The sequence below is a fragment of the Capricornis sumatraensis genome, chromosome 9 (genome assembly GCF_032405125.1).
Source record: "Capricornis sumatraensis isolate serow.1 chromosome 9, serow.2, whole genome shotgun sequence".
NCBI lineage: Eukaryota > Metazoa > Chordata > Mammalia > Artiodactyla > Bovidae > Capricornis > Capricornis sumatraensis.
This window is the reverse complement of record NC_091077.1, coordinates 18,615,286-18,630,411: the sequence shown is the minus strand read 5'-3', so window position 1 is coordinate 18,630,411 and position 15,126 is coordinate 18,615,286. Positions and strand designations below refer to the sequence as shown.

The following is a 15,126-nucleotide window of genomic DNA, read 5'->3' as shown; positions in this document are numbered from 1 at the left end:
TTATTCTTAATAGCTCCAAGCTGGAAGCAAGCCTACTCAAATGGCCATTAACAGGAGGATGGATAAATCAAGTGCAGAGGTTTCGATACAACAGAATGTCACAGCAGTGAAAAGGCATGAGACAGGGGTACCTGGATGGATCATACAGACATGAGTATGGAATCAAAAGACAGAAAAGAACACAGAGCATGATTCTATTCTTTAAAAAAAAAAAAAAAATCCAGAATCAGGGGAATTCCCTGGTGGTCCTGTTAGGACTCTGCACCACTGTGGAGAACGAGGGTTCGATCCCTGGTTGGGGAACTAAGATCCCACAAGGCACACAGCATGGAAAAAAGAAAATAAAATCTGGCAAAAATAAACTACAGTCGACCCCCGTATCTGCGGGTCCCTCATCCGCAGATTTAACCAACTGTGGATGGATTGTGTTTACCTTCTAGGTTAACTGAATCTTCGGCTGTGGAACTGGCAGATGTAGAACTCTCACATACAGAGGCCCCCACTATGGGACTTGGGCATCCTGGGATTTTGTTATTTATGGCAGATCCTAGCACCAATCCCCCTGCTGATACCATGTTGCTTAAGGATATATGCGCAGATGGTAACAGAACAAAGGTAAAAAGGGAAAGGATCATCTCAAAAGTCAGGACACCCAGCTCCCAGATTTTCGAGTTTAACATCATTCTCCAACCCAAGGAATTAGGGCTCCTTGGCGAAATGGCTGAGTCTAGGCCAGGCAGGGAAGATGCTAGATGAACCTGGAGCTTCTTAGAGAGCCTCAGCCAACCAACGGGGGTGATCTGTGTGCCAAAGGGAACGATTCATCGGTCTTGCACGGGGTCAGGCGGCATCTCACCATCTTCTGTTGCCCACAGTGAACTTTCAGCATGTTACCACGGAGTCCTCGACCCTGTGGCCCTTCAGGACAACTATAGCTACGTCATTGAGAGGTGAGCGCCACCCCCAACACACAGTCACACCCATGACCATTTGGTGTGCATATGCCAAAGGCCAATGAATAAAATTTTTTTAATTAATTAAATTTTGGGCCATTTGCAGCAGCATGCAGGATCTGAGTTCCCCGATCAAGGATCAAATCCATGCCCCCGCAGTGGAAGCTCAGAGTCTTTATCTCTGGACCACCAGGGAAGTCCCAAGAATCATTCTTAAATCATAATGGAAAAGAAAAAATAATTTAAAGAAAACGGAAAAATAATCATTTAAAATTGATACCATGCCAATTGATATTTGGCCAGCAAGGAATCCAAGGGAGTGAGGAGACAGGCAGGGGAGGGGGCTGGGCCTGCAGGGGAACCAGTGTGATGTGGCAGGGTCCCTGGCCCAGGTCTGCCCAGGCTCTTCCACTTGCTGAGCCAGCCTCAGACCCCTCCCCAGCCTGCCACCAGCTCGTGGAGCCCAGCCACTTGCTCGCCCCAACTAGTGGAGTTGGTCAGACGGTTAGCCAAGGCGGGGAATGGGGGTGGCTGGCCACGGTGAACCCTCTGTGCAGGGTGGCACAGAGAGCCGATTCCACACTGGTGCCCACCGCCCATCCCCCTGGCATAGGATACTGATGTGTCTTATATGACCTGGCTCTCCCCACTGCAATACCAGCCAAGAGTCCATCCCCCACCCAAAGTCTCAAAGCTGAGGTCAAAACTGGTGCCAGGGCTTCCCTTGTTGCTAAAGAAACTGCCTGCTAATGTAGCACACACAGATTCGATCCCTGATCCGGGAAGAGCCTACAGGCCTCGGAGCAGCTAAGCCCATGCTACAGCTACTGAGCCTGTGCCCTAGCGTCCAGGAACCACAACTGCTGAGCCCACATGCCGTAACTCCCAAAGCCCGTGTGCTACAGCCTGCACTTCACAACAAGAGAAGCCACCGCAATGAGAGGCCCGTGCACCGCAGCTAGAGTAGCCCCCGCTCGCCGCAACTAGAGAAGAGCCCAAGCAGCAACAAAGACCCAGCACAGTCAAAAATAATGATAATAATCAAACCGCTCCCCACACACGCACAAAAAAAAAGCTATTAACAAACGGATGTTCCTGGGCTTACTGACCAATGAGGCTGCAGCCAGACCTCCTCGGGGCACGAGAGTGTATGAATTAAGGTCTCCAGGGAGAGAGAGAAGCCACAGGATGTGTGTGTGAGATAGACACACAGAGCAAGATAGAGACACCCACAGAGTGACAGGCAGAGATTCACTTTAAGGACTTGGTTCCCTGACTGGAGGTTCGGGGGAGGCTGAGGAGCTGGCAACTCTCCCATAAGTTGTCGTTCTAGTCCAAGGCCATCCGCAGGCAGACTTCCTCCTTGCTGGGGGAGGCCCTTCTTTGTTCCATTCAGGCCCTCCGGCTGCACCCACGTTAGGGCAAGCACTGCTTTCTCAGCCCCAGAGAACAAGCTCACAGAAACATCCCGAAATGTGTCTGCCCACAATCAAGTGCCACAGCAGAGCTCAGAGGACCTAGAAGGTCAACCACCACCCACAGGGGCATCCCAAGGGTCATGGTGACAGTGGCTGTGAGTCCCCTGCTCAGACACCCCTCCACAGCCGTGGTGACCGGCCCCACCTGCAGAGAGGAAGCGGGGCGGTGGGTGGCTGGACGTCTGGGCGCCTGGGGGAGCTCGCCCATGTCTGTGTCCTGTTTCCCACAGGGAAGCCTACGACCCCAAGTTCCAGGGGCAGCAGGCCAAGGAAGACCTGAAGGTGTATTACCCCTATGAGAAGCTGGGCTGCCCCCTCCTCGCCTACTATGACATCCCGTGGAAGCCAGTGGTGGAGCTGTGAGACCGCCCCCCAGGCCCCCACCATCCTCCCCACCCCTCTGCCCAGGCTGCATCCTCACCCTGTCTTTTTTCCTCCGCAGCTCCCAGCTTGCACACCGTTCCTCTTCCCCGTCTTAACTCGGTGGCGTTAACAAAACACACCAGGGACTGGACTGGGTGGTGGGCATGGGAGTCGGGGTGCACACGGGCACTGACTTTCTCACAGTCCTGCAGGCTGGAAGTCCAAGATCAAGGTGTCTTGCGGTGTCTCAACCTCTTCCCATGGCACCAGGGCCCACTCTTAGGACCTTGCTCCATCTCAATCACCTCATTAAAGCTTCCAACTCCAAATATAGTCACATTGGGGGGGGGGTTAGGACTTCACATAGGAATTTGGGGGGGCACCTTTCAGGTGCACTCACTCTGGCCCCTTCCATGCATCCTGTCTTCTTTCATCTGATCCCATCCCCAACCTGCCCCCAATTGCCCCCCCACACTGAGGATCACTGGACTAAATTGTTGACAACTGAATGATGGGAGTTGGTGATGGACAGGGAGGCCTGGTGTGCCACGGTTCATGGGGTCGCAAAGGGTCGGACATGACTGAGTGACTGAACTGAACTGAGCTGAATGATGGTGGGAACCTCAAACACGTGGAGACATTTAGGTTCATTAGAGCATCTCTGGTGGGACTTCTTTGGTGGTCCAGGGGTTAAGACTCCATATTCCAGTGCTTCCACTGCACAGGCTCAGGTTCGATCCCTGGGTCGGGAAGATCTCCTGGAGGAGGGCATGGCAACCCACTCCAGGATTCTTGCCTGGAGAATTCCATGGATAGAGGAGCCTGGCGGGTTACAGTACATAGGTTTGAAAAAAGTCAGACATGATTGAGGCAGTTAACACTCATACTTTCTCATCAGAGGAGGGTGTAAGCCCCAGCCTGGCAGGAGACAAATGTGCATTCAAAAATAAGAATGGGGTGGGGCACGGGGCTTGGCTGCACAGCTTGCAGGATCTTAGTTCCCCAACCAGGACTCAAACCTGGGTCCCCAGCAGTGGGAGCTCAGAGCCCTGACCACTGGACCATCAGGGAATTCCCTCAAAATTAAGGATTTAGAACAACTCTAATTCATCACCCTAGAACATCTGCAGCTGTCAGAATTAAATCGACACCCGCTCCCCAACCCTACCCTCACCGGGTCAGCACCCGCTGTCCCTACCTGCTACTGGGAATCAGCGTTGAATGTCCCAGAGGCGTCAGCTTGGGGGTCGTGGTGGGAGAAGGCGTCCACCCCCAGACGAGATGGTTTCACCCGCCAGGCATAGCCGAACCCCTGGCCTCCCGCAGCCTCGCCTGTACGTGCCTTGTCCCAGGTGGCGCGAAGGCAAGTTCCAGGAGGTGGTGGAGGCCGAATATGTCCTGCTGGAGATGAACGGGCTATTCACCTACACGTACTCTCTGACAGCCGGCATGGCAGGCTGCAGTGCCCAGCCGCAGAACTGGACCACCATCACCGAGATGGCCGGCGACACAGCGTCCTTCTCCTGGGACCGCGAGGTAAGGCCTGCGCTCTTGAGTAGTCCCAGGGCAGGCCTGGGAAGGCGATGTCCGGTCATGTGCATTGTGTGCTGGGAGCCGGCTCGACCTGTTCAGGCAGCGGCTAACCAAACACCAGAAACCCCAGGGGCTTTTAACAGCAGCATGGATTTCTCACGGGTCTTGGAGACTGAAGTTCAGCATCAAGCCGCCAGCAGATTTGGGGTCTGGTTCACGGGTGATGCCTCCTGTGTCCTCACAGAGCAGAAGGGGTGGGAGAGCTCTTCCAGGTGCCTTTGCGCCCAGGTGCGTGTTCAGTCCTGTCTGACCCTGCAACCACATGGACTGTGGCCCCGCTGCGGCCCCCGCCCCCCGCCTCCCCCAGGGCTCCTCTGGGCCTGGGATTCTCCGGGAAAGAATACTGGAGTGGGTTGCCATTTCCTGCTCCAGGCCCAGGTCCCTTTATAAGGACACAGAACAACTGACTGGTTCAAAGTTGGGAAAGGAGTACCACAAGGCTGTATATTGTCACCCCACCTATTTAACTTAAATGCAGAGTACATCATACGAAATGTCAGGCTGGTCGTGTCTGACTCTTTGCGACCCCATGAATTGCAGCACGCCAGGCCTCCCTGTCCATCACCAACTCCCGGTGTTCACTCAGACTCACGTCCATCCAGTCGGTGATGCCATCCAGCCATCTCATCCTCTGTCGTCCCCTTTTCCTCCTGCCCCCAATCCCTCCCAGCGTCAGAGTCTTTTCCAATGAGTCAACTCTTCACATGAGATGGCCAAAGTACTGGAGTTTCAGCTTTAGCATCATTCCTTCCAAAGAACACCCAGGACTGATCTCCTTTAGAATGGAGTGGTTGGATCTCCTTGCAGTCCAAGGGTCTCTCAAAAGTCTTCTCCAACACCACAGTTCAAAAGCATCAATTCTTTGGCACTCAGGTTTCTTCACAGTCCAACTCTCACATCCATACATGACTACTGGAAAAACCATAGCCTTGACTAGATGGACCTTTGTTGGCAAAGTAATGTCTCTGCTTTTGAATATGCTATCTAGGTTGGTCATAACTTTTCTTCCAAGGAGTAAGCGTCTTTTAATTTCATGGCTGTAATCACCATCTGCAGTGATTTTGGAGCCCCCAAAAATAAAGTCTGACACTGTTTCCACTGTTTCCCCATCTATTTGCCATGAAGTGATGGGACCAGATGCTATGATCTTCGTTTTCTGAATGTTGAGCTTTAAGCCAACTTTTTCATTCTCCTCTTTCACTTTCCTCAAGAGGCTTTTTAGTTCCTCTTCACTCTCTGCCATAAGGGTGGTGTCATCTGCATATCTGAGGTTATTGATATTTCTCCCGGCAATCTTGATTCCAGCTTGTGCTTCTTCCAGCCCAGCGTTTCTCATGATGTACTCTGCATAGAAGTTAAATAAGCAGGGTGACAATATACAGCCTTGATGTACTCCTTTTCCTATTTGGAACCAGTCTGTTGTTCCATGTAAGCTGGAATCAAAATTGCTGGGAGAAATATCAACAACATCAGATAAGCAGATGATACCACTCTGATGACAGAAAGTGAAGAGAAACTAAAGAGCCTCTTGATGAGGGTGAAAGAGGAGAGTGAAAAAGCTGGCTTGAAACGCAACATTCAAAACACTAAGATCATGGCATCTGGTCCCATCACTTCATGGCAAATAGAAGGGGAAGAAGTGAAAGCAGTGACAGATCTTATTTTCTTGGGCTCCAAAATCACTAATACAGTGATTGCAGTGGTGAAATTAAAAAGGTGCTTGCTCACTGGAAGTAAAGCTGTGACAAACTTAGCGTATTAAAAAGCAGAGACATAACTTTGCCGACAAAGGTCAGTGTAGTCAAAGCTATGGTCTTTCCAGTAATCATGTACAAATGTGACAGTGGGACCATATGGAAGGCTGAGGGCCAAAGAATTGGTGCTTTCAAACTGTAGTGTTGGAGAAGACTCTTGAGAGTCCCTTGGACAGCAAGGAGATCAAACCAGTCAATCCCAAAGGAAACGAACCCTGAATATTCATTGGAAGGACTGTTGCTGAAGCTCCGATTCTTTGGCCACCTGATGCAAAGAGCCACCTCATTGGAAAAGACCCTGATGCTGGGAAAGATTGAAGGCAAAAGGAGGAGGTGACAGAGGATGAGATGGTTAGACAGCATCACCACTCAATGGACATGCATTTGAGCAAAGTCCGGAAGATAATGAAGGACAGAGGAACCTGGCTTGCTGCAGTCCATGGGGTCCCAAAGAATGGGACATGACTTAGCAACTGAATGACAAAATCTCCTTCAGGAGTACTCCACCACTATGACCTGCTGCCTCCCAAAGGCCCCGCCTCCTAATTCATCACCTTTGGGGGTCTGATTCAACAGATGACCTCTAGTTGGTTAACACAGACATTTAGTCCCTGAATAGCTGGGGTGTTGGATGCTGGTAATGTAAGATGCACAAACCCTTTGGAAATCTCTACCAAGGGAATGACCAGACAATCAGAGATGCTAGGACCAAGGCGTTCATGGAGCACACTGCTGATGACGTACAAAACTCTGGAACCATCCAAATGCCCATTATGTAAGGGGCTGATTATATTTACGGTTCTGCTCAGCGATTGTTTCTATTACGCACGTTGGTACACGACTGACAAATAGGGTTCTGGTGACAGTGATAGGAACACGTCGATTTGCTCCTGGGTGCGGAAGGGGAGCTTGTGGTGCGCAGTAGTTTCCAGCGCCATCCACCCGCTTCTCAACGCCAAGGGCGCGAACACAGCGCAATGCTGCCACGCCACCAGCAGGGCGCGCGCGCTACCCGCGTCCGAAGCCGGTTCCAGCGCCGACTCCAGGCTCCTTAAATTTGTATTTGTTTTCAGAGCCAGCAGCTTCACCCTTCCTCACACCCCATTCCGTCCAGTGAGTTTGAGAATTTATTTGGTTGGTGACGTTGTGTGTGTGTGTGTTTTTAATCAAGGTAAAATTCACATAACCTATAATGAATTTTTTTTTCTAATGTAAAAAGTACAACTCACAACTTGGGCGTTTTGTGCGTTCACGATGTTACCCAAGCACCACCTCTCTGACCATTTCTTTAAAAAGTACAAGCCACACACACGTGGCTTTATTTATTATTTTCTGACTGTGCTGGTGTTTGCAGTATTTTTTATTAGCCCTCTCATTCAAAGTGGCACACATTCATTTAAGAGACTGTCCTGTTGCTTTTTTCCTGTCAGCCCTGGTGGGCGATTTTGTAGAACCCCAGGGGTTTTTATTTTAAGATAGAGCCACAATGCCTGCATTTCCAGCGTGATCATTAGATGGGCAGTTTTGTAGCTACTTAGCCAAACCATGGGGTGCAGCTAGCTATAAAAATAATAATGATAATAATGAGTCTTTAGGCTAAGCAGCTGTCCCCCTTATTAGATTTCACATAGTTTTTATGTGATCCAGCTTTTTTTTTTTTTTCCCCCTTTTACTCTCAAAAGATTTTTAAATTTTTTTCTTAATTGTTGGGCACTTCCCTGGTGGTCCAGTGGTTAAGATTACAAGGTCCCAATGCAGGGGGCTGGGGTTCAGTTCCTGGTCATGTCACCAGATCCTTCATACCTTAGTAGAGTGGGTTGCCATGCCATCCTCCAGGGGATCTTCCCCACCCAGGGATCAACCCGTGTTTCTAGCCTCTCCTGCATTGGCAGCTGGATTCTTTACCACTAGCACCACCAGGGAAGCCCCAACTAACAGCAGGCACAGCCAAATAAATTTTTTAAAGAATTAAAAAAATTTTTTTAATTGTGGTCAAACATACATGGACAGAGGAGCCAGGTGGGCTGCAGTCCATGACTGAGCGACTAACACTTACTTACGTATACATGACATAAAACTGACCATTTTAAATATTTTTAAGTGCACAGCTCAGTGGCATTAAACACATTCACATTGTCCTGAAACGATCCCCACCATCATCTCCAGAACTTTCTCTTTCTTCCCAAACTGAAACTCAGTCCCCATGAAACACTGACTCCCGTCCCCTCCGCCTGGTACCTGACCCCCACTATCTACTTCCTGTCTCTAAGGATCTGACTCCTCTAGGGGGTCTCACATGGGTGGGATCAGATGGTATTTGTCCTTTTGTGTCTGGCTTATTTCACTGAGCATCACGTCCTCACAGTTCACCCATGTTGTAGAGGGTGTCAGAAACTCCTGTAATATTCCATCAGTGTGTATGAACCGCACTTTGTTTATCCATCATCTGTCCGTGGACATTTGGTTTGCTTCCACCTTTTGGCTATTGTGAATGGTGCTGCTGTGAACTCAGGAGTGCAAGTATCTCTTTGAGACCTTGCTTTAGTTCTCTGGTGTCAATTCTTACAAAAGAAATAATGCCTTTATAGGGGCCTTACCCTCAGGACCTCATCAAATCTCTTTCCAATGCCCCACCTCCAAATACTGTTCCATTGGGAGATGTTGCATCAACATAATGAATGGGGTTGGGGATTCAAACATTCAGTGCGTGGGCTTCTCATTACAGTGGCGTCTTTTGTTACAGAGCATGGGTTCCAGGGCACATGGACTTCAGTAGTTGCCACGTGCGGGTTTAGTTGCTCTGCCCATGCTTTCCACAGCTACTAAACCTGTGCTCTAAAGCCCAGGAGCTGCAACTACTGAGCCCACGTGCTGGAACTACTGAAGCCTGTGTGCTCTAGAGCCCAAGTTTCACAACAAGAGACGCCACTGCAATGAGAAGCCCTTGTACCGCAACTAAAGAGTAGCCCCTGCTCTCCGCAACTAGAGATAAGCCAAAGCAGCAATGAAGACCCAGCATAGCCAAAAATTAATATATAAGTAAATTAATTTTTAAAAAGATCTCGTCTCCAAATAAGGACACTGCCCAAGGCCCTGAGGGTTAGGACTTCCCCATATGATTTGGGGAGGAATTCAACCCAGCTCATAACAAACACCAAAAGCACATGTATCAGACTCACACCCAGACTCAGAGCTGCAAGGGACCCTGGGGAGAGGCGTTATTATGCCTGCAGTCTGCCTCAAGCTTGGGCAGGCCAGGAAGGAGGAGGGCAGGAAGAAGGAGCCACACTCACAAATTGGCTGGCCTGCCCAGCGGGCACCTGGCCCTGGACTCACAGCCACAGACGCTGGTGGATGGCGGTGTGCCATGGGGTGTGTTGGAGGGCTCCCACAGTCCTCCCCAACCCCCAGGGCCAGCGAGCACGCCTTTGTCCTCCTCCCCAGAATTACATGAGCTGCCACGACCCTGACTACCACGAACCGTTGAGATGGCCTGACGTCCCATATCAGATCTTGGGAGGCCCAACAGAGAACAAGGTTGTTTTCGACCAAAGAAACGGCATCTACATCTTCTTCATTTCTATCGTGGATCCATCCTACAGGTGAGTGGGTCGGGGGAGCCTCCGTGCACCGGGGGCCTCTGGGGAGACAGTTGGCGCTTCAAGGGCAGGTCCCACACGTGTGTGGGGCCCACTTTCTGCCAGCCTTAGGCAGGTCCTGGATAAATCTGAATCCCACAACAGCTCAGACCATCCCCGGGAAGAGTGACACTTTAAGTCATGGATGGCATTTGTTCACTCCGCTAAGTAAATCTTTATTCAGAGACCACACCAGGCCCTAAGGGGAGTAACAATGCCCAGCAGCACCCCTGTCCCTACCCTGGGGAATCAGAGTCACCCCCAAGGGCATGTCTCACTGGTGGGCACAGACAGGCTCCCAAGCACTAACCCTTCGATATTCAGGGAGTCTGCAAGCCAGCGGACTTCCCACTGGTAACTTGAAATCAGCACTGGCCAGAGTATTAACGCCATGGAAACCGACACAGGTTATGGGCCTGGCCTCCCAAGCCCCCCACCCCTGCCCTAAGAGCTGGATGTTATTAATATTCGCCACCCACTTGTGCTGGTTCAAATCGTGAGCATCTCCCACTGGGAGGGGGGAACGTGGGCGGCATTCTTTCCCCCATCACGTTTCCCCTCCAGATGGACACAAAAGCCACCCTCAAAAACTTAGGGGGACCCTGCCTTCCCTGGGGGCCCCAGACCAGACCACCTCTGGGACGTCAGGGGTGGAAGGCTGGGGAGACCCTGGGGCACCCAGTGGGGGAAGGGGCCTGCCTGGGAGCCTCAGCCCCTCCCCTCCCCCCACCTGCCTCCCGCAGTCTCCCTGGCTACTCACCCCCTGGGTCCCCTTTACTGGGTGCCCTTCCCTCCATCCTGCTACCCCCACTTCAGGGATGCTGTGGCCCCCGTCACACCCCCACTGTGTGATGAACAGTTTCTTGGCCTCTTCTGCCCCACCCCCAAGATAACCTGGGCATGGAGGGGAGACCCCTTGTTGCCAGAGCAGGGGACCACAGGGGCCCTGGGGAAAAACGTGACCTCTGCGAAATACAAAGAGGATGACAGATCAGGGGAAAAAGAAGTGGGTATGAACAGAACTCAGTGTCCTGAGTCACCATTCCAGTCCCAGCTGTCATTCCTGTGGGTTTTAAAATGTTTGCTGGGGGAATTCCCTGGCAGTCCAGTGGTTAGGGTTCCTTGCTTTCACAGCCGAGGGCCTGGGTTCAATCCCTGGTTGGAAAATTAAGGTCCCACAGGCTGAGCAGAGCTGCCAAAACAAAAAAGCTTGCTGGAGTGAAGGGCAGGGCCCCTGAAGGCAGTGCCCCACAGACTCGGCCTGCCCACCCCTCGCAGCTACTGTCACCTGGAGACCACCTTCAGCGTCTATGTCTACGGGGCCTTCCCACTGTCCATCTTCCCGCCAGAGGTCACCATTTTCCTGCTCACGGTGGCCACCCTGCTGTTCGTGTGGCTGGCTTACACGATCCCCCAGCTGCTGCACAACGAGCAGGGCCTCGAGGTCAATGGCTTCTGGGTCAGACTGTACCAAAGATGCAGGAAGTCTTGTGCACGTCTCTGGGGCAGGGGCTGAGCACCCATGGAGGGTGGGAATGCCAGGCAGAGGGCAGAGTTGTTGTAAAGGGTTTGTGAATATAGCCAATGGCAGCGTGTATCACTCGCGTTTTGTGGTTTTTCTACAGCCATCAGCCTCCCTGGACATCCTGGCATCAGACTCCCTCTTAACTATAGCACCTACATGTGTAAGGATATAAGGATAAGGAGGATAGCCCAAGTCCTAATGAACAGGAGCTCGGTGGGGACTTCCCTGCTGGTCCAGTGGTTGTGACTTCACGCTGCAGGGGTTTGATCGCTGGTTTGGGAACTAAGATCCTGCAAGCCATTCAGCATGGCCAAAAAAAAGAGACAAAACTAGTGAACAGGAGCTTGGAGAAATGAGCTCACCAAGGCACGTGGTACGCTCATCTGCAAGCCCCTGAGATATATCAGACACATGATAAGTTCTGTTAGAGAAGGATGAGACCCGAGGGTCCATCTCTGTTGATAAACCCTGCTGCTGCTGCTAAGTCGCTTCAGTCGTGTCCGACTCTGTGCAGCCCCATAGACGGCAGCCCACCAGGCTCCCCCGTCCCTGGGATTCTCCAGGCAAGAACACTGGAGTGGGTTGCCATTTCCTTCTCCAATGCATGAGAGTGAAAATTGAAAGTGAATTTGCTCAGTCGTGTCCGACTCTTAGCGACCCCATGGACTGCAGCCTACCAGGCTCCTCCATCCATTGGATTTTCCAGGCAAGAGTACTGGAGTGGGGTGCCATTGGATAAACCCTGATGTGTATACAAATGAACACATGTAGACTTGTCGGATGTCCATGAATAAGATTTGGAAGCATAGTACATATTTTATATGTACATATGTTCTGTCTGTGAAGTCGCTCAGTCATGTTCGACTCTTTGCGACCCCACGGAGTGTAGCCTACCAGGCTCCTCTGTCCCTGGGATTTTCCAGGAAACAGTTCTGGAGTACTATTGCCTTCTCCAGTACATGTGTTAGGCTTACATATAGATACGGATGGTGTGCATATATATATGCAGAGAGATGTACACACATGTATACAGCATGGGTAAGGCATACACATACATATATGTAGATAGTGTGCATGTGCGTGCGTGCGTACTGTATATGTGTGGATGTTGTGTATGTGTGGACATTGCATATATGTATGCCGTGTATATCTCCAATAGACATATATGTGTGTACATGTCTGATACACATTCGTGTAAACACGTGCATATATATGTGGGTGATATGTCACACAAGTGTATATGTATAATGCACACACAATTGCACACATGTACATTTATGGATAAATACACGTGTGCATACATGTGAATAACACACACGCCTGTCTACAGGTACACACATATAAGCATATAATGTACACACGTGGATACAAATATGGGCATGTGTACACGTGTATATGCAACGTACACGTAGATGTATACGTATGTTGGATCAATCTGTCCCTCCATTCAGCGGGCTTCCCTCTCCCACACATCCTTCAAATTCCAGGTGGTGTGGGACACCATCTCATTCTACTGAAAATTTTCTCTGTAACTTTTCTGACCACTCTTAGGTTAAAAGAACACATCCCATGGTCATTTACTTGCTTTCTGTTTGTTTTGGGCCATGGCTGGAGGCATGTGGGATCTTATTAACAGTTCCCCGTGGTGTGTGCTGTGCTTAGTTGATCAGTCATGTCTGACTCTTTGCCACCCCATAGACTGTAGCCTGCCAGGCTCCTCTGTCCATGGGATTCTCCAGGCAAGAATACTGGAGTGGGTTGCCATGCCCTCCTCCAGGGGATCTTCTCAACCCAGGGATCAACTCCAGGTCTCCCGCATTGCAGGCAGATTCTTTACTGTCTGAACCATGAGGGAAGCCCATGAATACTGGAGTGGGTAGCCTATTCTTTCTCCAGGTCATTTTCCTGACCAAGGAATCTAACCGGGGTCTCCTGCATTACAGGCAGATTCTTTACCAGCTGACTTAACAGGGAAGCCCTAATATCACCTGACCAGGGATCAAACCCATGCCCCCTGCAGTGGAAGCTTGGAGTCTTAACCACTGGACTCCTAGGGAAGCACCCCCCTCCATGCCATGGTCATTTAAATTGCCTAATACGGGGATTTCCCTTGCATTCCAGTGGTTAGGACTTGGCATTTTCACTGACATGGGCCCAGGTTCAAGCCAGTCATTTTGTCCCACCATTGGGGGCTGAGTTGCTCTGCCACATCCACCCTTCAGGCCTGATGGGGGTTCATGAGATGGGATGCCATGCTTCACGATCCTCAGTCCACATTAATCTTACAGAAAACCAAGCTCCTCCCCTCACATCCACCTTGCTTGCCAGGGGCTCTCCGTCATTGTGGGCACTTCATATGTGTCTCAAAAACACCTGTTAGCACGGCTGCAGGGAGGAGGGCTCCAAGGGAGGTGAGGGAAGTGAGGCCCATGTCCCATTCAGAGAAGAGTCAGGTAAGTGCAGGCGCAGACTTGGGGCCGCCCCCGCTTCCCTGAGGCTTGGGACAGGCTTCAGGGAGACGAGCCCTGGCGGCTCGAGATGTGGTGCCAGCACATGGGATCCCCCACCCCCACCCTGGACATCTCCTGGAGCCCAGTCAAGCCCCCCAGCTTCCCAGCAGAGTCCAAGAGTGAAAGGCCCTGAGACCCAGCCCTGAACCTGCAGGGGAGGGAAGCAGGCGGGGCTGGCCCACTCCAGAGGCGTGCTCCATCTCTCCTTGTTTGTTGTTTTCTTGCTGAGTCGTGTCTGACTCTTTTGGAACCCCGTGGACTGTAGCCTGCCACCCTCCTCTGTCCATGGGATTCTCCAGACAAGGATACAGGAGTGAGTTGCCATTTCCGTCTCTAGGGGATCTTGCCGACCCAGGGTCAAATGCTTGTTTTCTGCATTGACAGGTAGATTATTTACCACTGGGCCACCAGGGAAGCCCCCAACTTGCCTTACCTCCTTGCACGTTACCCCCTTCAGGGTCACCTTGAGTATTTCAGGGGAGGGTATGGACAGCAGCTGCTCCAGACTCTCCTGTGGGAAGGGCTGAAGAGAGCCTGACCTGGGACCCACAGGGCTGGAGCCATGTGGGTGCAGCGGGAGGAGCCCAGGCAGGAGGGAACAGGCGTAGGCTCCCTGTGCCTGCCACGCACAGCTGGGTCCAATGAGGGCGCAGCCCCCCTGCCCATCTTGGAACAGACACGCCCACCGGGGCCTCGGGCTTCACCTGGGCTGCAGGTGCACTCTGCACGCCCCATCACGTGCAGGCCTGTTCTCGGCCACCCACGTACCAGGCGGGCACCATCTCCCGCATCCCTGCCCAGCCCCCACTCTCAGACCTCAGGTGCCTCACCTCTAACCAGCACCTACCTCCACACCCCAGCTGTCTACATGAACATGGGTGGGGGCCCGCCCCTTCACCACTGGCGACAGCACTTGCCCCTCCAGGTCGGTGGAGGCTGAGTCCAGCCCGCAGGCCTCTCTAAGGCCTTCCCCCGCCCCCACCGGTAGTGCTTCAGAGGGATGGTCAGGGACATGCAGGCCACTCCCTAACTCCCGCATGTGCTGTGTGTCTCCAGCCCAGTTCCTGCTCATCTCTGGGCAGCCCTGACTTTCCCAGTCAAACACAGAAGTGAAATTCTTGCAGTGTAGGAGTCAGGCAGTTCCCACCTCTCCAAAGTGCCGGCTGACGTGGGTTCTCTATGGCTAGATTTAGAATCCCACATCTGAATCTAGGGCTCCCCACCTCTGCTCTGTAAGTGCAGCACCCTCGGGTCCTGCAGGGCCTCACACCGTGGCCTGGGGCCCACTGTACAACAGGGAGGGTGTGGGGAC

The 15,126-nt window shown here is 51.9% G+C and overlaps 1 protein-coding gene across 1 annotated transcript in view; it reads left to right on the top strand.

The window, feature by feature from the left end:
• CATSPERD (cation channel sperm associated auxiliary subunit delta) overlaps positions 1 to 14,754 on the top strand; it is a 38,910-nt gene extending 24,156 nt beyond the window's left edge. Inside the window, exons 18-23 of the mRNA XM_068981003.1 lie at positions 876 to 950; positions 2,662 to 2,790; positions 4,147 to 4,330; positions 9,586 to 9,743; positions 11,058 to 11,246; positions 14,655 to 14,754. Of these exons, the coding sequence (XP_068837104.1) occupies positions 876 to 950; positions 2,662 to 2,790; positions 4,147 to 4,330; positions 9,586 to 9,743; positions 11,058 to 11,246; positions 14,655 to 14,754 (835 nt within the window). The remainder of the gene's footprint in view (positions 1 to 875; positions 951 to 2,661; positions 2,791 to 4,146; positions 4,331 to 9,585; positions 9,744 to 11,057; positions 11,247 to 14,654) is intronic.
• The last annotated feature ends 372 nt before the right edge of the window (positions 14,755 to 15,126 follow it).